We start from the raw sequence: 23,134 nt of genomic DNA, 5'->3' as shown, positions 1-23,134 counted from the left end.
TATCTAATTATTTTATATATTTTCAAGTGTATAGATTTTAAATGGCAAAACTAATTTAATATATAGTAAATTATCATTTGCATTTTATTATTAGTATTGTTTTCCCATAATTAGGAGATGAAATGGGTTGGTGACAATCCCTTATGGTTTACAGAGATTGATAAAAGTTTTAATAAAATCACTGTTTTCTCTTTTGCATATCCAGCAGTTCTCTGAATGCAGAGCTGTCTATAACCCTGCCCACACCACTGATTGGCAGCTTTCTGTGTGTACAGTGAATAGGCAGAAAGCTGCCAATCAGTGGTGGGGGTGAGGTTACACAGAGCAGGAGGACTAGGTGGCACGAGACAACTAGTCCTCTAGTGATAATCTCCTGATTATAAAACATTGATTTTATTGAAAGTACAGCAAGCAGCCCAGTAAGTAACAGATCACTGGAATAAGGGTCTATGCCCCTACATCATTCTGCTATCAGTTTACATAACAAAATTCTGTTGATAGATTCTCTTAAAAAGACTCCAAAGCTTAGAGCCACTTTTTTGTAGTTGATCTTTTCTCTGGATCAATGATAGAGACAATGAATGAGGGACTCTTTTCAAATGTCTTTAATAGGACTTTTACAAAGAGTTTCATTTATCAGACATCCCCTTTTTCCTTATAATAAAAGTTGAAAAGTAATGAAATACTTGTGTTTGCTACAATTCTAGGACCTTCAACCCAATCGAATATTCAGTCGCACCCCCAAGTAATACGCCACCGATGTCTTTGACAATACAATTTTCTGTACATGTTGTCAGTCATGCTGCTCACCGAATGTGATATTTAGCTCCTTTTCCCATAAACGCAATATAAACTTATTTTCCTGTTTATTAAAAGTAATACAAATAAGCCTGAAATCACCGTAATAGTTTATTGAGCCCTTGATATTCCGTGTCCTATAACAAGAAAACACAAGCTCAGTGCATTTTACAGATATTTGTGCGTTCATGAGGATTATTGGAAATAAATGTCCAATATATTTTTACTGCTACGCTGCGTTGTATGATTGTGTAATTATCACCCGGTGTAGCAAACACATAAAACCAATTTATCCCGATGATTGCAAAGTAAATGTTTATCTTTCAATTACCTGTTTATGGTTGTCAGACGTTACTGAGGTTGATGGCCTGTGCTAAAATTTCATTGTTCTCTTCTGATGTCACCTATCCCTCGTTCTAACGTTGCAATCAGAAGCCATTCATAGTAAATAGGCCGCTGATAAGGGCAAAGTCGTAGCCTTGATTCGTTTTTTGTCAACCAGAATAGGATTTGATCATTTCTGTGTGTTTTTAAATGTCTGACCGTACATTGCAGGATCACTAAAATAAAGCGAAGCAAACAGAAATACCAAGAGCACAAACAACCTACAGATACAGTAAAACTTACCAGTGAGTTGCGCAACGTGAATATCGGAGGCGACCTAAGATAAACCTGTATACTCAAATAGCACAGAGGATGCAGCATTTGATATATATATATGTATGACATAATGTGTTCATCTTCCTCTCCTTGTTACAATGTGAAAAAACACATATAAAATATGCAACATAATATAATGCAAGACTATTATGTCACCAAAATTTTCTTCGACATCTGGGACTTTTATGGGATATCCACTGGAGATACTGTCCAATAGATTTGGTTCCCACCACTGAGGCTCGCATCTGTCTTGAGAACAGATCCTGTTTCTCGCAGCTGGGAATGGAGAGGTTATTGTGCGTGTCCAATAGTCTCTTCATTTGTATACAAGCTTCAAATATTGCCGACCTGCATCCTGTGGTTATGCCGTAAATGTCCTGTTGGTAATTACCAAGCATGAGGAAGAAACCTAAAGCATGAGGCTGTAGGCCGGGTGCAATGATACATGTCACTAGAGTTGGACCAGTGGCAATATTGGTAGTATGTGCGCATAGGACCAGAGCACTGCAGACCTCATCCTACCAGTATCACCTCTGTTTTGTTAGTAAGGTTCGCAACATCATTGCAATGTGGTTCGATTCATGCATGATGTCGCAGTGGCCTACTAATCAAAATATGAGCCACATAGGAGGTTTGCAGTGTCCTGATCTGGCAACCACAGACTACTGTCATGGCTGCTGGACCAGGGTCCTGCAAATCTTTTTGCTCAACTTCACATGTCATTGAAAAGAACAAAATAATCATTACAATTTAAGTAGAAATGCATAATTTACAACCAATAAAATATAGCTTTTATTTGATTATTATTCAAATATTTCTACTATTGTAATAGAACCTGAGCTCAAGACATACAACTAGTGATGAGCGATCATGCTCGTTACTCGTGATTTACGAGCATGCTTGGGTGTTTTCTGAGTATCTTCAGCGTACTCAGGGTGCTATGTTTCAGTCAGCCTGTGCTCTTGATTTGCGACTGTTTGACATATTTAATACATGTGAGGAATGCCTAAGAAACAGGCATTCCTCACATGTATTAAAGCTGTAAAACAGTCGCAAATCATGAGCACGGAGTGACTGAAACATAACACACAAGCACGCTGAAGATACTCAGCGAGCACCGGAGCATGCTCGCCGAAAGGGTTAACAGAACATACTCGCTCATCACTACATACATCACATAATCACACAAAATATAATAAAGTGCTCAGATATATATCAGTGATCTAGAGAAAAGTTTGGTCTCACCTAGATGCCCGTAGTTTATGCACCATCTATTGCTGGACCCGGAAAAAGCAGGTTACACAGCCGAAAATTAACCCTGCAATCCCTATCATGCCCAGCGAAGCTCCTGCTCTTACAAGGGCAGTACCCAAGTTTATACCCTTATATTGTGGTATAACCCCTAAAAAAATCCCTCCCGACGTGTTTCTGCCCCAGTTATGGTGTCTCATCAGGGGAGTGTTATGATCTGCTACAAGAACTAAGGAAAGATAGGAAAACTATCCCTACAATAGGACTAAGCTGATTCCCTATGATGCAGCGGGCAACCTGTTCCTTGTGAACAGACCCACCTTCGTCCTCAGCTAGTCTGAACGCAGACCTATAGATATAAGGAAGGGGTCCCTAAAAGTACTAAGGACTGGGACAAAATTGGACACCTCCTAGCAGAAGTTGTAGCGGAGCAAAAAGACAAACAGACAAAAATACTTAGAGGTCCAAGGACCAAGCAAACTATAGAGATAGGTACAAAGCACCTGGCTAGATTAAGAGTCAAAGAAACACTGAAGTCCAGCAAAGCCAGAAGGGCGGAGCTGGAATAAATAGGCAGCAGGTCACGTGACCACAAAATAGAAAAAACTAACAGGAGGGTTCTAACAGGGAGTAATTATATTTTGTGTGATTATCTGTTGCATGTATTGAGCTCAAGTTATTTTATGATAGTAGAAATATTTTAATAATTATAAAATAAAAGCTATATTTTATTGGTTGGAAATAGAGATCCTTCTGCTGTATATTGTTACCTCATTCTGAAGGGAGTGTTACCCTATTTGCATTAATGGTTGGTTGCTTACTTAAGAAATACATCATTCTACAAAGTACATTTTTCAGCTGCAGCAGAACCTCTTTTGAAAGGATAAGATAAGTTTCCAATCTCCGATTCACTAATCGATTGATATGGACTACTGTCATATTTTCAGTAGTGAAGACCTGTCACAGCTGTATGTTTAGATACAGCAGCAAATAGGGCACAATATTGTGTAAGGCCTCATTCAGACATCCATGTTGTAGCCAATATTTTCACAGATAGCACATGTACCCATTTTAACCTATGGTTCTATGCACATATCGGCAAATGCTTCTTATCTATGTGAGTGCCATAACAGGTGGAAGAATACGAAATGAATTCTGTCCATCCATTCAAAAGCCAAGAGGTGGACGTCCGGGCAAAATATCGGAGTCAACAAGTCGGCTCATCACAAGGTCTATCAGCTCTGGCGCGACAAACACGGCAGTGAAGGTGGCTGGTATACTTCGTAATAATGAGATCACAGACGTCCATGCAAGCACCATGCGAAGAACGTTACAGAAGTCTGACAAGGTGGACCAAGAAAAGGCGAAGAATCCTCGACTTCAAATTCTTCATAAAAAGTGTTGGCTCAAGTTTGCAAAAAAGTACAAAAAGTGGACAGTAGAAGATTAGAAACGGGGGATTTGAAGCAATGAGACAAAAGTCAATAGACTAGGCTCTGATGGGTGAAAATGGGTTTGGAAGAAATAAGGGAAAAACTTTGATTTTGATTAGCAAAACAGTAACAATGCAGTGACATGACCAGAATCTGCATAGCTAATCATATGCTAAATAGCTGCAAGTCAAATTTATGTAAGAGATAGCCAAGATGATTGTCTATCAAATGATGGTAGTCTCACGTTCAAAGGTGAGATATGGAGCCTGAAAGTCAAAAGTTCAAAATATTGTTGCCCTTTTGCTCCTCACTGTAGATTCCAACTGGTCCACACTGACCCCTGTCCATGACTGATAAATGTCTATAATTGACATGTGAACCCCAGAACTGAAACATGGAAGAAGCTGGCCTGGAATGAATCATATTTTCTTTTAAATCATGTGGATGACTTGTGAGTTGCTTACCTGGGGAAGTAATTGCTTGAGGGTGTTCTGATAAAAAAAAAACCCTTATGTCCTAATTTTCATGGCAGCAATGTCTCCTAATAGCAGTGGCCTCTATCAATAAAAAATGCACCTGCCAAACTACGAAAACTGTTCAGGAATGATTTGCAGAACATGATAAATTGTTGACAGTGTTGACTTGGCCTTCAAATTCCCAAGATTTCGTTCTGATCAAGAATCTGTGGTGTGTGCTGGAAAAACAATTCTGATCCATGAGGCCTTCACCTCAAAACTATCAGAGTTCTTGTAGGGACCATGCCTTGATGACCTTGTGTTTTCACAGTGTTTAATAATATAAGAAAGGTGGTTTTATTGTTAAGACAGATTAGTGTATACAGCGTGTTTCCTTAAAACTGTACTAGAGCCTCTTGCAGAGCAACTGTAGTAAATGTCAAGCTTGACTGATCTGAACAGGAATGACTTGAGGCTATCAAAAACTCACTTTTCATGTTAACCACTTAAAACAGAAATGGCTAATTATGCTGTCTTGATATATAATAATTAAAATCTATTTTTTGCATTAACACTTGCAACATAGACGTAGAGCATAATTAGCATAGTGTGTTGGCCAGTCTTAGCTTCGCCCTGAGCTGTTAAAATGCAAAGAAATGAACTTGGGGCATAGTAAAATCTATCGCAAAGTCAGATCTTAATCAGAACATATGAGCATAGACATATTCACATACAGCATATCCTTTAGAGCAGGGGCGTGCAACCTGAAGCTCGGAGCCCACATAATGCCAACAATGCCATTTTGTGTTGCCCCCAACCTTCAGGTTACTGAACCTCAATCAATCATGTCAGCTTACTGACATGATTGAATGCAGTTGGCATCTGCTGACATGCATTTCCCATGGCAGACATAGGAGGAAAAGCATGTAGTGAAGAATAATAGATAGGTACTATTGGTGCACTGTGTGGCCATCTCTTGGACCTCATACCTGGCCAGATAAGGGTCTCCTGCCTCCTGAATGCCACTCCAAGAACGAGCAGATGAAGCATTCATACTTGACACTTCTTTGTATCTTTGTAGGACGAGCCAAAAGGCTCAACTATTTCAGCAATTCACCTAAACCGCAATAGAGAGGGCGCCTATCTCCCTGACAGGTGGAAGTCTTAGAACCTGAACTGACATTTATGGTGTACACTTTCAGCATGTCATATATATTTCTCAGATGGTAATTCTCCTTTACATCTTATTAAGGCCCTTGCGATTGGTTTAATTTGGTAATGTGGCCCCCCGGACCAGAAAAGGTTGTGCATCTCTAATTTAGAGTATACGGGCAGACTGGCACCAGAAATAGCACCAGTGTTATGTATACCTTGAGTTCTATGCTTTCTTTAATAAACATGTGACGAGCAGTATAATTATTATTAAATAACCAAATAGTTCCCAATTTTATTATCCTGGTAAAACTCACCAAAATATATTCATCATGTTGGTTAACCCCATTCAATTACCCCTTTCCTGCCTAAAAGTGTAACAGTTCTAAATATTCTCCAGGGAACCTCCATCTAGGTTCCAGTAGGCCATTGGAATTGAGGTTGGGAATCATTGGTATAACCTATAGTAGCTGAATAGGCAAACAAGGCTAAATTGATTAACTATTTGCGAGGTATGGAGGGCTTGTATTTATAGACAACAGCCAATCAGAACTGGAAGATTGAAGTGTAATGGTCTGTGATGAGACAGAGGGGGATAGAGAGAAGTTTATACTGGGTCATCATTGGGGTTAAAAAGTAATAAACTTTGCTACTCGCCTTTCCATGGTTCTCCCAATAGCTGTCCCACTTTCACTCCCTCCTGGTCCTCCGATTGTTCCTCTTTAGCCTTCTTTTCACTCTAGGTCTAATAATGCTGACACTGATTACCATGGGGTCACATGGGGCATGTTGTTGATGTTAATGAGGGGTATCGTGGTCTAGTCAGCAGCAACACTGGGAGACCTTCAATGAAAAGAAGAGCGATCAGAAGAGCAGGCATGGAGCCTACCAGTGGTAAAAGTATAGGGAGGGCTGAGGAGAGATGAGTATAAAAGTTTATAAACCTAGATTATGTTGTATGGAATTTTTTTCAATGAGTTCATATGGCTGACAAATGACTTGGCTTCCATCTTAACTGCGGCCACTGCCAAGCCTATGCCTACTGAGCTTATGCACTCAAAAATAGTCATGAATGCAGTGTGATATTGGCTCAGATATATTTAAAGGAAATCTGTCACCTCGAAAAATGCTATTTACCTGCAGATATAAGGTTAATCTGCAGGTATATAGATTTACAATTCTCCCCAACTGATTTACTAAAAGTGCAGCATGCCCAACGCTTTCATTGACTACTGGCTCTGCAATCAATCTGTTAAGAGTGCGCTGTCAGTCAAAGCGCTGGGGCTTGCTTAGAGCCGCCACTTACAGCATAGTGAGCGATGCCTATAACCGCTCCCTGCACCACTCCTATGGCTGAAAGCCAGTGGCTCATGGGAGGAAATAAGTACATTATCTTCCAGTAGCCGCAATTTCAGTAAGGCGACCGGGCAGCGTTGAAAGGTTACCTGGAGATTAGCCCTATATCTGCTTGTAAATAGCATTTTACAAAGTGACAGATTCCTATTAATCCCTTCCTGGACTATTCGATTTAAACCAGATTTATATGATGCAAATCAAATTTACCTGCCTGAAATGAACAAATCTGAATCAAAATTCAGGAGTTTCTCTCAACTCTAGTGATCAATTCAAATTAAAACTGCAAATGTAGCAGGACAAAGAATGAGTAAGAAAGTTAGGTCTCGAGGAGGAGTCAGGCTTGGACTGGCCCACGGGGGAACAGGAGAAACCTCTGGTAGGACGCCCCTGTGAAAGAATGCTAATAAATAGTGCTATTACACTTGATTCACAATGTGCAGATAAAGGTATCATTTCATCATTTATTAAACAAGTTAGCAAAATTATTATTACATAGAAGCAAAAATAAATTTGTGTATTAGGGTCAGGTTATTTTTGCATGTAGCTTAAGAGTGGTTAAGAATCAATGTTACTGGCGGGCCTTTATTAACCCATTCCGACGCTGGGAGGAGTTAATACTGGATTTATTTCTCTGTCCATGATTATACCTCAGTCTAAAGCAATATTAGATTTAGGAGGTCTGATATTTTAATAATGGCAAAGTTCTATTTACAGGCTACATTAAAGTAATTAAATCCATATTAACTATAAAATAAAGCTTGATTGACTAAATAATCCCAGGGCTTAACCATTGCCTCTGATTAAAATAACCTAGAACCACAATGTAATAAAGAAACAATTCTGACTGCCATCCTTTTATCATTTTCCATCGGGGTTTACGTGCTCAATTTATGCCAAACAAACTGCAAATATTAATATAATCATCAGTTTATTGTGTGTATATTTTTCTTGCTATAACTTTCTGCTTTTCTTTGAAAGGTTCACCTACTTAAATGTGTCGTGATTGTTTAATGATGGTTTGGCATATTCTGCAGGCAAAGGCCCAGAGACTCTTTATGCTGGTTATAACCTCAATGATAATGAATGGCACACAGTTCGTGTGATACGGAGAGGAAAGAGTTTAAAGTTAATAGTGGACGATCAACAAGACATGACAGGTGGGTACATTCATTTGTTCTGTCCTGCAGCAGTATCTCTTATACATGTATCTGGGAAATGTTCCTCAAGGTGATAGTGTATATGTAACAATCCAAAAAATCCAAGGAAACAACCGGATCTGGTGGATCATGACGCACCGAAGATTCTTGAATTCTTGCCGTTCCTTCAAGAGTTGACTATGCCAGTAATATTATACTGCATAAAGCTATGACTGATCTTCAGGTAGGAAGGAAGGATGGCCAATATTACTGACCTACTGTATTTTCCGAGCAGATGGAAATGGCCTGTGGTACAATGAGACTGATGGTGGCTTTATACACATTAAAGGCTCGTGCAGACAACCGTAACTTTCAGTTCGAGTACAATCCGAACAAACATGGGATAGTATTTGGCCCAATGTGATCCTATGGGGCGGTGCACAAGTCCTTTCAAGTTAAAAATCGGAGCATGCACGAGTTGCATCCATAAATCGGATCGCACTCCGCCATGCAAGTCATGGCTTCATCCAAAAAATCAGAAAGCACTGATGACATCTGAGGGTAGTCCAATTTTCCCGGAATGACAGAATGGAGAAGATGGAGAAAACGTTTTCTCCTCATCCTAGAGAATCAGATCACACTATGATCCCACTCTGATCTAGCTCTGATCAGTGTGTGATTAGCATAATTGTCCAGATCCTCTCGGATGAGAGAACATACGTTCGCGTGACCCTAACCTACTACCTTCTAACACGTGGATGTTGATATTGAATCTTTTTAGAAATGTAAAAAAAAAAAATGTTCAGAATGCTCAAAACTAATACAGTAATGTATAACTTACCCCTTCTCAGCAGCTTCCCTGTTAACGCTAACCGGGCCCTCTGCCAGTCTTTGCACATTTTGTTGCAGCTGGACGGACATGAGACTGCTGTAGCCAATCACTGGCTGCAGTGGTGACATTTTGGTCACCAACGAAATCAGTAGCATTCACAAGCCTGTCCGGACTGAATAGAAAGTTCTGAAACTAGTGTGGGGAAATAGTCAGTGCTGGCAGGAGAGCAACAGAGTTTTGCTTTATTTTGTTACTGTTTAGTATTTTGGGTGTTCATTTTATTTTTTTTTTATTTCAGAGGTGGAAACCCTTTTTAATTTTTTGACCTCGATACCTATATCATCAAAGATTAAAAAAATGTGTATGCTTTGATAGTGTAAAATCTGTTGCTATAAGAACTTTAAATGTATAGGACTTACAAAGTGTGTATGCACAATATTTTCAAGGGGGGCTCATTGCAACTGTTATGCCTATGAGACCCCCTGCATAACCTGGTTAGATGAGCAATCTCTTCATAATGTGAATAATGTCACCGTGCAGTGTATCTAGATGATATGTCCATTCTGTAGACATATATAGACACTGCCATACTATACGTATAAAAAAGTCCTATGTAGTACATGAATCCCTATAACAACATCCATAGTGTCTCTATCGGATAATCACCTCTAACATTACTACCATAATCTGTAGAGTGCACCCACAAACCCTGTGAGACACATGGGACTCTGGGAATTGTGCCTTTCAGTTATATCCTTTAACCAAATCTCCTTATATCATAAGATCAGGTTTTTTTGTTATTGTCAAAGTGAAAAAGAAAATAATGCATTTTTAGTTTTCCATCATAAATGTGGTCAATGAGGTTTAACGAATCAATTTGCAACTTCGCAGCAAGCAAATTGTCTTTTCAGAGAGAAAGAGGACAACATGAACTGTAGAGCCACCTATTGGAAGTAGCAATCCTAAAAGTCAATATCGACCCTTTAACGAGCCTTGCCACATGACTTAGGATACAAGCCAAACCTAAGTCATGTGGCAAGGCTAGTTAAAGGGTCAAGGGTGACTTTTAGAATTGCTACTTCCATTAGGTGGCACCAGAGTCCTAGTTCTCTTCCTGTCTGAAGAGACAATTTCTATATTTAATTTTCAAGAGCAGCATTGCAAGACTTAAAAGTCTCCTCACCTTGGCACGCCAGGCTTGGCTTGTCATTCTCCACAAGGTGAAACGTTACCTCTTGGATCAACTTCACAGTAGAAATATTTTGCCATTGATATGATAGATATAAGAACGTACCAGTTGATTAAACAGTCTCTTGTCTCCATTAATAAAGATTTGCCAAAGTATTTACAAATCTTAACAATAGAAAAAGAACAATTTTCCCAAAGTAAAGCAACATTTCAACTAGATTGTGAGTCGTGTTACCTGTATGGATTTGTGGGTCAACGTCTTCTCCTGCTTGCAAGCTACAGTGTAAGGCTGCAGTCACATGACTGTAGATTCTCTCATTCAAGAGAATTGGGTCAATTATGCTAATGACACTCTTTTCAAACTCTGATCCGAGTGACAGCAAAGTGTGATCTGATTCTCTCAGTTGAGATAACAGTATGGGGCACACTGAGGAGAAGATGGAGAACAAAATCTCGCCATCTTTTCCATTGTGTGAGTCCGTGGAAATCAGACTGCACTCAGATGTCTTCCAAGTGCGGTCCGATGTTTTCCATGCACCCATAAACTGAAAGTAGCTTCTGATTTCACAGTGAAATTGCAGCATGCTGCGATTTTTTTCACAGACAGATTCTGTTGGTGAAAAAAATCCGTCATCTGCACTGACCCATTGAATAACGTTGTCCCAAGTGCTATCCAATAAAAAATCAGCTTAAGGTTCAAATGACCATACAAATCGGATGAGTAATATCTGATTTTCTATTGGATTGCACTCAGGCCAATATGAGGTGTAGCAACAAAAAAATGAATAATGTCAGATTCAGTAGAACAGCGGATCTATAGCAAATAAAAATAACATATTTATGACGAGTGACAGGTTCTCTTTAAGAGTTTAAGAATAAGGCAGATTATGAAGAGTCAATCCAAGCAAGGATTATAAATTCAGTTTTTAGCCAGTCAGAGGCATCTACAGTGCATTGCCCCAAATTTTCATTTACTTGCATGGGACAATTTCTTGATATTATAATGTATTTAATAATCACAACAGAAAATGATGCGCCCCCTGAGCCGTGGGGTACTCGGTAGCCAGGCCGGTCGGTGCTGGGGGATGTCACAATGGCGGTGACCTGGTCCGTGACCCAGGGCGGTCAATAAAAGGGGATTATAGTTTTTATAGTTTAATGTTCGTGACGCCACCTGTGGTATGCGGCTATAGGGAGCCGCCGCTGCGGTGCAGATTCTCTGGAGCTGATGATGACGCAGCAGAGTTGGTTCAGCTCTCCACAGGCAGAGCTAAGCTCCAGGGCAGGAAATGGTGATGTGATAGATGTTGCTGTGCATCCCCTGGCACAGATAATAACCAGTCCACAACTTAATGGCGGTTTCCTCTTATCTTTACTTGCAGTGGTTAGGCAGACCGGGGCACGGGTACTAGCTTGTAGTAGAGGTCCGGGCGGCCTGGAAGCAAGTTGGGAATCCACCTCGCCAGGTGAAGTTGGAGGCCTTCCCTTTGCGCTAATCTCTTTGGCTCTGCTGCTTATAGCTGTGCGGTGGCCCTCGTCCCTGAGTAAAACATCTTTGTGATCACCCGTATGGCAGGCAGCTCGGGCCTTCTTGGAGTGTCGCTTCCACGTGGCGGTGCTGGGCCCTATGTGCTGCTGAGCCTCCGGGTGTCTGATGGGGCCAGGAGACCTGCAGCCTTCTGCTCTCTGGCTTCTGCTGCTGGGCCTTCAGTGCCCCACAACCTCGGACTCCGGTGTCCGGTTCTTCTATGCTCCTCTCTGGGGTGAGCTGCCGTGCAGCTCCACTCCCCAGGTCTTTCCTCGTCGCTGTCCTGTATTCAACTCCTCTCACTAACTCTAACTAATCCCGCCTCCAGATCCCAGGTGCTAAGGGGAGGAGCTCCCCTTGCTGGTTTTTGAGCCAGGAAAGTGTTGCATGCTAGTATACCTGACTAGGGGACCCCTGCTTGCTTCCAGGCATGGCATCACCCCTTGTGAGGGAGGCAATGCCACTGTGACAACCGGACCCCTGGGGTGCCACAAAAACACAAAGCAATAATAGTGTAAAAGACTATAAAATACTGATTAACACAGAAGGTTCCTTTAAGAGGAACATTTCTAAAAGGTAAATAAACACTCAGATCAGACCTGGGATAGTTTTTCCTAATTTCTCTAAATAGAATGTTGATAAATAAGTCATGACTGTGGAGCCGCGAGCACTTTTTTTGGCATATTGGTATTACATTTGATCCAAACCTACTTTTTTTCTACACAAAATTCATCTTAAAATAGAAATGATTTGTCCCTTCGTTCTTTAAAATCCAAACTTCCAGGTTTATCAAGTTTTTGCTTATAAAGTGCAAAACAAACTAAATAATTTGTATAATTTTATTGATCTTTCACAAATGCAGGGAACAGGTCGTAGAACATAAGTGACTGAATTTGGTCAGATCTGATAAATACATGCCTAGAAGTCAGCACTGTAGGCAGTTCTAGTTTTGGTGTGACTTGTTAACTGATCTAAAGGGCAATTTCCAAGATTGCAAGGTATCACCTATACACACACATGACTTCTTGACTGATAGGGGTCTGAATGTTGGTTCCTCTACTGATCCAGAGACGGAGAAATACCCAGTCAGAATGGAGCATAGCATTCCACTGCATGTAGTTATTGACTGTGGGACTGAACTCTATATTCTCTTGACCTACAGATATAGAAAAATGTTATTCTGACCCACAACACACTATCTTGAAAACCTCTCACCTAGAGTTATCTCACTTAAAATGATTAAGATTCCTTAACATTGCACTGATGTCATTTAGGTATCAAATTATACATTTCTTGTGCTGTGATATCTTAAAGAAGTTGTCCACTACTAGGACAACCCCTTCTCATACCCCTCACTTGGCGCCAATAAAATAAAAAAGCTTGTACTCACCTCCCTTGCGGGCTCTGTTCCTGCGGTGTCGGCACTCGCGGTTCTGGGACTCTTGTGCGGTTGTTGTGACACGTGAGCCTGGCGCCCAATCAGCGCTGGCGTCACGGTCTCCGCCTTCGTACGGTTAAGTAATTAACAGGAAGTGAGGCTGTGTCCTAGTAGCGGACAACCCCTTTAACATCTCAGGGCTTTGTTATCTGAGTCAAGATATCTTTTACTAGATCAATAATTATCACACCATAAGATTTGATATTAAATCAGTTAAAGGGATTATCTGGGACTTTGCTTTTTTTTGCGATGGGCCAAAAAACTTACAGTCAGGTAGTTTCAAACTACCAGCTTGTTTTGTCCGGCGCCGATCTCTGTTGGTTCAGAGAGGTCACAGGCCGCTCCTGCCAGCGATTCTGCTGCTTCATTTCAATGGATCAGCTCTTCCCCTTCCGGGTTGCTTTGTTGATGGGTCGTCACTGCTGACGTTGTGATGTTTGGCAGCTAGCTCCCTGCAGTTAGGCAGCGGGGAGCTGGTTGTCAATTAACGTCACATTGGCAGTGACGCCCATCAATGCAGCAGAACAAAAGAGCTGCTGTATAGATGTGATGTCACCATAAGCTGCAGAATCGTCAGAAGAAGTGATCCATGACCTCTCTGGACCAGCAGAGACTAGCGCTGGGCAGAACTGACAGGTAGTTAGCAACTACCTGCCTTTAAGTTCTTAGCCCCAGAGCAGAAAAATAAGCAAAGTCCCACATAATCCCTTAAATGCACTAAATAAAATAATAAGGAAAATAAAATCATTGAAAAATGCTTCTGAACCTCTTTTTGATGCATATTTTATTAGTGGATTGACACTTGTTACTGTTAATCAGTTCACTGTTTGCTAATATTTCTGTAATATTTTCTGTTATCATTTTCCACATGGAATCTTTTAACATGATAAATATTTACATTTATCTCCTGCCCTCCGGATTTGTTCTTTGGGGGAGTTGTCCTGCAGGGAATAGATGTGTATATTTCATGTTGTACATTTCATAATGATGCTATAACAGGCTCAGATTTTAACATGAAGACATGCCCATTTCTCAAACACCACTCCAGAAACTGGCACTGCTGGAAGATGTATTGCTTGAGTGTTTAATTGCCCTCTGTAAAATATGGACTTTACAAATGAAAATGTTATCAAGCATTCTTCAATGTGAAGTGAATCATTTTTTTCTCTAATTAGATATGAATTAGGCTTGAAAATGAAAATAACTGAAATGTTGTGGTTCATTAGACAAGTGGAAAAAAGGAACACATTTCCAAAAATACATTACAATGGAACCAATCTACTTCTCCATCTTTCCAATTATCTTATCTATCTATCTATCTATCGATCGATCGATCGATCGATCGATCGGTCGGTCTGTCTGTCTGTCTGTCTCTCTGTCTATCTATCTATCTATCTATCTATCTATTATCTAGCTATACAATTATCTATCCATATATACAATTATATGTCTATCTATTATCTATCTATTATCTATCTATGCAATTATCTATCTATCTGCCCAACAATCTACTTATCTATCTATTATCTATCTATACAATTATCTATCTATACAATTATCTATCCGTCTATCTATCTATCTATCTATCTATCTATCTATCTATCTATCTATCTATCTATCTACAAAGGCTATTTTGAATTTGTATGTCTTGCTCACTTTTGGCTTGTTCACTCAGCTGGATTTCCTTCACATTATTTGATATATCTGTTTTATTTTATAAAATGACAGAAACAATAATGAGCCTACTAATACTATTTTTTGCCAGATTATCAGGGGCATATTACTTATATTTCATGCCGCAAATAGAAATATTACAAAAATTAAGACTATAAGGGTATTTCAACATCATAGTTATGCTTCCAAGACTTGGTACCCCCATGGTTTTACAGAATTGAATTTAGATTGCCAATTACCAACACTTTTTAAATAAAGTATGTATAAATTGGTACATTGATTAAAGCGCACCTGTCAGCAGGATTGTGCTCAGTAAACTACATACACTGATTAAAATGATACCTTGGTTGATGAAAGATAATGATATGCTCGTGCTCCGGGGCGGCCTGTGACTATAGCTGGTGCTCTACTTACATATTCATCTGTATGCTGTTATGACAGCTCACTAATCGTTCACTGACCTGCCTCCTATTTTACATAATTCATCTAGTAGTGCGGGGCTAGGTAAAATAGGAGGCAGGTCAGTGAAGGCACAGTGAGCTGTCATAAAAGCATACAGATGAATATATAAGCAGAGCACCAGATAGAGCCCACCGCACAGGCCGCCCCGAAGCACGTGCATATCATTATCTCCGAAGTGAAAGTAAAGATTACACAAGAACCACAGGACAGATTTCATCAACCAAGGTATCATTTTAATCAGTGTAATATCTGACAGTGTATGTAGTTTACTGAGCACAATCCTGCTGTCAGGTGCGCTCTAACTCTGGTCTGATCTCCATCAGAAAAGAGAAAAACACCATTCACCACTAAGTCCCTCACAACTTTTTGGGAAAGTGTAGAGAGCTCTGTTGAAACTGAAAAATGTCATATTTTTTTCTGACACAATAAAAAAAATTCATGCACCAAAACTTTTCCTCTAAAGCATTTAAAGTACTTATAGCGTTTTTAAATGACAATTTCCAGTCACCTATTAGCAGTTACCAAGGACCATCACTCACTCTAGAGGACCTGTCATGTCCTACATTCCACAGACAACTCATTGATTTGAATGAGAATTAGGTCATGTTTTAATAAAATTTTGGTGCTGCATGGATATTGTATACCTACTGATTGGTTACAGTTAAAGGGGTTTTCCCACAAACAAAGATGATTTTAACCAAAATATCTTGGAATAATAATAAATTGAATGTGTTACATTTTTTTTTCTTATAAAGGTGCCCCTGCTATGTACTGTGTAATGGCTGTGTCTGACCATTCAGAGCAGTTCATGGCCGTCACATACCACAACTCCTGGCCAGGGGGAAGCATAAGTCACTTGTGGTAAGTGAGTATGCAGATGAAACAGCAAATGCTGCTACTTTCTAGGGTAACATATTTTTCTACCTGTTTTATCACAGCAGTGAGTATTTCAGCAGCATCTCCAACTCTCTGAGCTCATCATAAATCAAATCAGTGATGTAGGAGCTCTAGTGGCTGCTGAGCACATATATGTAATTTATGACTTCATTTATGATGAGCCCACAGGACTAGTGATGTGGCAGAAACACACGCTGCTGTGATAAAACAGGCAGAGAAATGTGGTACCCCAGAAAGCTGCAGCTGTGAGCCCCTGGTGTTTCGCCTATATACTCACTTATCATAAGGGGCTTATGCTTCTCCCAGGTCATGAGCTGGAGTATCTGCCAACCATGAGCTTGATCATTTTTGCATGATCAGACACAGCCATTGTACAGTGTATAGCAGGGGAACATTTATCAGATTATACAAGCACAGGAAGATTTTTTTTGGCACATCCAATTGTGAGACTTAGTATTATTCCAAGATATATTAATTAAAATGAACTTTGTTCATGGGACAATTCATTTAAAAGCTGGGGGGAAACTTTATTACATTCTTATCATGAGATCAATCTAAAAGATAAGGGGTTAAACAAAACAGATTATCCCTCTAATAACACTTTGGCTGCTTATAGCCTCCATTAGGGGAAGAAAATTAGCTTTTTTATTAGTATTTATACAGTGAACTCAGCTTAATAGTTACTTATTGTGAAGTGACAGGTTTCATTAATTGCACTTCACTACTTTTTTAATGGATTAAAAATGGATGACCATAGGATAATATATGTGCAAGACTTAACAAAAAAAAATATATGGAAAGGAAAAAAAACAGTATTCAAAAACAAAAGAAAAATATTATGCAAAAATATTAGATAAAAAAATGAGTACACAATATTAAATCTGAAATTAAAAAATAAAACATATATCTCCAGAAATCAAATATGGTGATTGTTTTTATTATTTAAATCCTCTCCCAGAAAAAAATGTTTAAAAAAGTAATGAATAATTTAACAAATCATTGCCAGGATCGACTGTCTGCTTGGTGAAAAATTATTTTTAGTCCCTACTCTGGTTGCAATTCTTCGATATCTCAGATGATATTTTTAACTTAAGAATCCCTTTAGTTCCATTCTGTTTGATCTCATAGTAGTCTGTGGGGTCGCTCGCAGGCTTGTACTAGGCCAGGGAATATATGGCCTTTCATCATCAAAGAGCAGTGGAATTTGGGACTTTGATGATCCAGTATCTTTTTTTGTCATGAGATGAGGATTGTAGCCAAATGCACTAGTCCAGTATTTAGTTTTGTATTCTTTCATCCTGTGCATCATTCACTGAATTCATCTATGTCTGCTCCCTGTCTACAAACACAGTGTAGTGCTTGGTCCATTGTGTGGAAACTGGAAAAAGATTTTATAGCTTTAGATACAGGAAAAAATATAGAGGTTAGAAACATTATTGTTCACATGCATAAAAAGAGAAGAAAGGTTAACGTCACTCACAAGAAAATAAGTGTAATAGTCTAGAAATTCTCAAAATATTCACATGCATATACTCTCTAAAGGATTATGTTCTATCTATCTATCTATCTATCTATCTATTATCTATCTATCCATCTATCTATTTATGTATCTATCTATCCATCTATCTATATTTTTTCATTCTTTCCTTTATTTTCCCTTCTTTTGTCTTTCTTTCTTTATTTTTTTTCTCCTCTTTCTTCCCTTTCATTCTGTTTTTTTTTTTTCCTTTTCTTTCTCAAAATTAATCTATCTATCTATTATTTACTTCTTTTTTCCCTTGTTTCCTTTTTTACGTCTTTCTCTCTCTTTATTGTCTTTCTTTCTTCTTCATAACGATCTATCTATATTTTTTATATATTAGTTCATTCTTTCTTTTCTTTTCCCTCTATTTTGTCTTACTTTCTTTTTATTTCCTTTCTCAAAATTATCTGCTAGTCTATCTATCTATCTATCTATCTATCTATCTATCTATCTATCTATCTATCTATCTATCTATCTATCTACCTATCTATTTATCTATCTAAAAATAAGAAAAGCAGACAGCACTCCAATAATAACTGAAAAAGTGAACTTTATTAGCCGATATGGTGTGGCAACATTTCCGTTGTGAACAACCTTCCTCAAGCGGTCTCATAAAGTCCATTTTTTCACCTATTTTTGCAGTTCTGCCTGCTTTTCTTATTTTTATTTATATTACAACTGGATAATTGTTTGGGAGATTTTGCACCCACTGCTTTTTCAATGGTGCTGTTCTATTTTTTTCTTAAATATCTAACTATCTATTGTAAGGTAGCGCTATTCATCACGCTCACGGGCACTCTCTTCACCGGGTCAATTAAAGCACACATGCAACGTTTTTCCGATAATTCACAGTCCAGCGGTTTATTACATATCATAAACCGCTCATAACATAGTCCATCTCAGTGGCTCGCCGACATGTTACACATATAATATCCAAGAGCCTTTCCAGTGACAGATATGCCCACTTGGCTCCAGATACAGCCTTCAGCACGGTAACAATATCAATGTCCACATCAAGCAGCATTTTTACCTTTGCCGGGTCTTAGCTGCTTCTCTCAGCTCTGTTCTGCCAAAACTGTCGTTTAAGGCTCACCAGATGTGGCCTCCAGGCCACATGCCTTCCAAGGCTACTGGTATCCAAGACACAGGGATCCAGCCTCTGCCTCCCAGGCCTCTCTCTCTATTTCAAAAAACCACCAGGATTTATATATCCTTTTTGTGCACACAGGACCTGTGATGATGTCACAGTCATGTGATCAGTCACCTGAGGGGGAGGTAAATGGTCAGCCAGAACACACCCCCTGGACATTTTAGCAATGCAGCAAGCCGCTGCATTACGTATCCCCCCTTCCTGTTCAAATTTGTGGGGATGAACACATAATATACACAATCACATTATAACCCACGGTTCACACAGAGACCATGTACTTGACAATTGCGCTGCTCAGCCCCTGGAACATTAGTCATCAACATTAGCCCATTCCTTAGGGACCTACCATCCGTCATTGTCTCCAACTTCGTCAAGTCACATTTCCTAGTCGTAACCTTGTCAGACCTCCCCCGATCCCAGCGGTCAGTACAGCAGCGTGACTCACTTGACCTTGTATCTAAGGTCAGGTCTGACTTTGTGCTGTCCTGTACTCTATTGGGTCATTTGTATGGGCCTCTCAGACCTGAGTAACTGGAGGTCTCACTACCTCTAAACCCACGCCCACTATCCTCAGGACATCCTGAAAGGTCTCTTACTTCTACTGTAGCCATCCTATTATTTGAAGGGCCCTTTCTCTGTCTGGTCTCACAATTTCTAGATGGCTGCCACCTTCTGCTGCTCAGGCGATGCTGCCTTTCCATTTGCAGTCTTGCTAGATTCAACTGTTCTACCTCTCGCAGGTAGATCTACAGCGGAGAATGACACCATAGTAACATAACATAGTAACATAGTTTGTAAAGCCGAATAAAGACTTGCGTCCATCAAGTTCGACCTGTTAGTTCTGTAATTGCTAAAGTTGATCCAGAGGAGGGCAAAAACCCCAAATGATTTAGCCAATCTTCACCTGAGGAAAAATTCCCTCCCGACTCTGAAACCAGCAGTCAGAATAAATCCCTGTATCAACATACTATTTTATTTTTAAGTATATGCTGAAATCTGCCTGGTATCTAGAAATGCATCCAGTCCCCGCTTGAACTGGTGTAGTGAATCTGACATTACCGTCTCCTCACTCAGTGAATTCCATATTCTCACTGCTCTTACCGTAAAGAACCCCTTCCTATGCTGGTGCTGAAACCTTTTCTCTTCCAGTCTTAGTGAATGCCCTCTTGTTACCGTAATATCCCTCCTTTTGAACAAATCCCGAGCAAGATCTCTATACTGTCCCCTAACATATTTGTACACATTTATTATGTCCCCCCTCGACCTTCTCTTTTCCAGGCTGAATAGTCCTAGTTTTGCCAACCTCTCTGGGTATTGCAGTCCCTCCATTCCCTTTATTAATTTTGTTGCCCTCCTTTGTACCTTTTCAAGCTCATTTATATCCTTTCTATATATTGGGGCCCATAACTGAGCACAGTATTCCAAGTGTGGTCTGACCAGTGCTTTGTACAGTGGAAGAACAATGTTCTCATCCTTTGCAGCTATACCTCTTCTGATACATGCCATTACCCTGTTTGCCCTTACAGCAGCGGCCTGACTTTGGGCACTCCAATTTAGTTTGCTATCAATCAAGATGCCCAAGTCCTTCTCCATCTCTGAATTCCCCAATGATTTCCCATTCAGTGAGTTACTGGTGACTTCCATTTTTCCTTCCCATATGTATGACCTTACATTTCTCCTCGTTAAACCTCATTTGCCATTTAATGCTCCACCTACCCAGCTTATCCAAATCCCTCTGTAGGTCTGCACTGTCCTCTTTTGTATTAATTGTTTTACATAACTTTGTGTCATCTGCAAATATTGATATTTTGCTATTTATTCCGTTGACTATGTCGTTAATAAAGATATTAAATAACATTGGGCCTAGTACAGACCCCTGTGGTACCCCACTAGTGACGCTTACCCAATCTGAGAATATTCCATTTATAACCACCCTCTGCCTTCTATCCTTTAGCCAGTTAGCTACCCACTTGCAGACATTTTACCCCAACCCCATCATTCTCATTTTGTATACCAACCTATTATGTGGCACGCTATCGAACGCTTTTGAGAAGTCGAGATACACGACATCCACTGGTTCCCCCTGATCTACTCGAGAGCTAACCTCCTCGTAGAAGTCAATCAGGTTTGTTTGGCAGGAGCGATTCCTCATGAATCCATGTTGGTTCGGGATTAAAAGATTATTAGCATCAAGATGCTCCATAATTGCCTCTTTAATGAAGCTTTCAAAAATTTTGCCCACAACGGACGTCAGACTCACCGGCCGATAGTTTCCGGCGTCACTTTTCGCTCCCTTTTTGAATATTGGCACTACATTCGCCTGTCGCCAATCAAGTGGTACAGACCCAGTCTCAACAGAGTCCTTAAATATAAGATATAACGGTCAGTCTATCACATTACTTAGTTCCCTTAGTACCCGTGGGTGTATGCCATCAGGTCCTGGTGATTTGTTTATTTTAATGTTACTGAGGCATTTCTGTACCTCAACTTGGGTTATATTAGTCATACTTAGTGGAGGATTAAGCTTGTCACTTCTCATTTCTCCTATTAGTTCTATTTCCTTTGTGAAAGTTGTGGAAAAAAAATTATTTAATAGATTAGATTTATCCTCATCTTTCTCTATGATTTTGCCTTCCTCACTTTTTATCGGTCCAATATTATCCGATTTAATCCTTTTACTATTTATATACGTAAAGAACAGTTTGGGATTTGATCTACTTTCCCTAGCAATACGTCTCTCTGTTTCCTCCTTCGCTATTTTTATTTGTTTTTTACAGGTTCTCGTTTTTCCTTGTAACACATTAGTGCCTCCTTACTGTTTTCCTGTTTTAATCTCTTGAATGCCTCTTTTTTGCTATTTAACGCCCCTTTTAAGTTCTTGTTCAACCATATTGGTTTCCTCTTATTTCTGGCCCTTTTATTCCCATACGGTATATACCTCTCGCACTGAGAATTCAGAATTCTTTTGAAGGTTTCCCATTTACTATTCGTATTCCATTGATTAAGTACTTTGTCCCAGTCAATAAGTTGAAGGTTTTCTATCAGCTGATCAAACTTCGCCCTCCTAAAGTTTAATGTTTTTGTTGTTCCCTTATTGATAACCCTACTGAAGGGCATTTTGAAGTCGATAATATTATGGTCGCTATTACCTAGGTGCCCCCCTATCTGTACCTCAGTTATTCTATCAGGCCTATTAGTCAATATTAAGTCCAAGACGGCCTTCCCTCTCGCTGGTTCCTGCACTAGTTGGGAGAGATAATTATCCTTAATATTTGTCAAGAACCTTTTTCCTTTCTGAGATCTACAGGTTTCTGTTTCCAAGTCAATATCCGGGTAGTTGAAATCCCCCATTACAATCACTTCATTATGTTTTGCTACTTTGTCTATTTGTCCTAATAGCAGATTCTCATTCTCCTCTGTTATATTTGGTGGCTTATAGCAGACCCCCAGTAATATTTTATTATTATTTTTTGCCCCCTCTATCTCTACCCACATGGACTCGACCCCCTCTTCTCCCTCTCCTATATCTTCCCTTAGTCTGGGTTTTAGACATGACTTTACATATAAGCAGACTCCTCCACCTTTCCCCTGTTTCCGGTCCCTTCTAAATAAACTATAATCTAATAAATTTACCGCCCAGTCGTAGCTATCGTCTAGCCAAGTCTCTGTTATACCTACGATGTCATACCTCTCCTCCGATATAAGCGCCCGCAGCTCATCCGCCTTATTGGTCAGGCTTCTTGCGTTGGTCAGCATGCAAAATAAAACTTTGGGGTTATTTAGCATCCTATTCTTCTCTAACGTTCTAACTGTACTATCCCCACCCCCCTCTCCACCCTCATTATATTCACTTCTCCCCTTCCCCCTTGCTTGCCTCACATCCCACCTATTTCCTTGGTCCCCCCCCCGTCTCTAGTTTAAAAACTCCTCCAACCTATTAGCCATCTTCTTCCCCAGCACCACTGTACCCTCCCTTTTGAGGTGCAGCCCGTCCCTACGGTAGAGCCTGTAGCCGACCACGAAGTCGGCCCAGTTCTCCATGAACCCAAGCCCTTCTGCCTTGCACCAACTCTTTAGCCACTTATTCACCTCCCTAACTTCCCGTTGGCGCTCCTGTGTGGCTCGCGGGATTGGTAGTATTTCTGAGAAAACTACCTTGGAGGTCCTTGCCCTAAGCTTCCTACCTAGGTCCCTGAAATCAT

General features: G+C 39.9%; 1 protein-coding gene across 14 annotated transcripts in view; it reads left to right on the top strand.

Moving 5' to 3' along the window:
• The window catches only part of NRXN1 (neurexin 1), a 1,901,072-nt gene that overhangs the window by 982,014 nt on the left and 895,924 nt on the right, over positions 1 to 23,134 (top strand). For all 14 annotated transcript variants that reach the window (XM_073672110.1, XM_073672115.1, XM_073672114.1 and 11 more), the window contains one exon: positions 8,140 to 8,262. In XM_073672110.1, the coding sequence (XP_073528211.1) occupies positions 8,140 to 8,262 (123 nt within the window). The remainder of the gene's footprint in view (positions 1 to 8,139; positions 8,263 to 23,134) is intronic.

This window comes from Phyllobates terribilis, unplaced genomic scaffold, assembly GCF_046119375.1.
Source record: "Phyllobates terribilis strain yellow unplaced genomic scaffold, ASM4611937v1 Scaffold_3__8_contigs__length_932513732, whole genome shotgun sequence".
NCBI lineage: Eukaryota > Metazoa > Chordata > Amphibia > Anura > Dendrobatidae > Phyllobates > Phyllobates terribilis.
The sequence above is the reverse complement of the archived record's forward strand: the minus strand, read 5'-3'. Positions and strand labels throughout refer to the sequence as shown.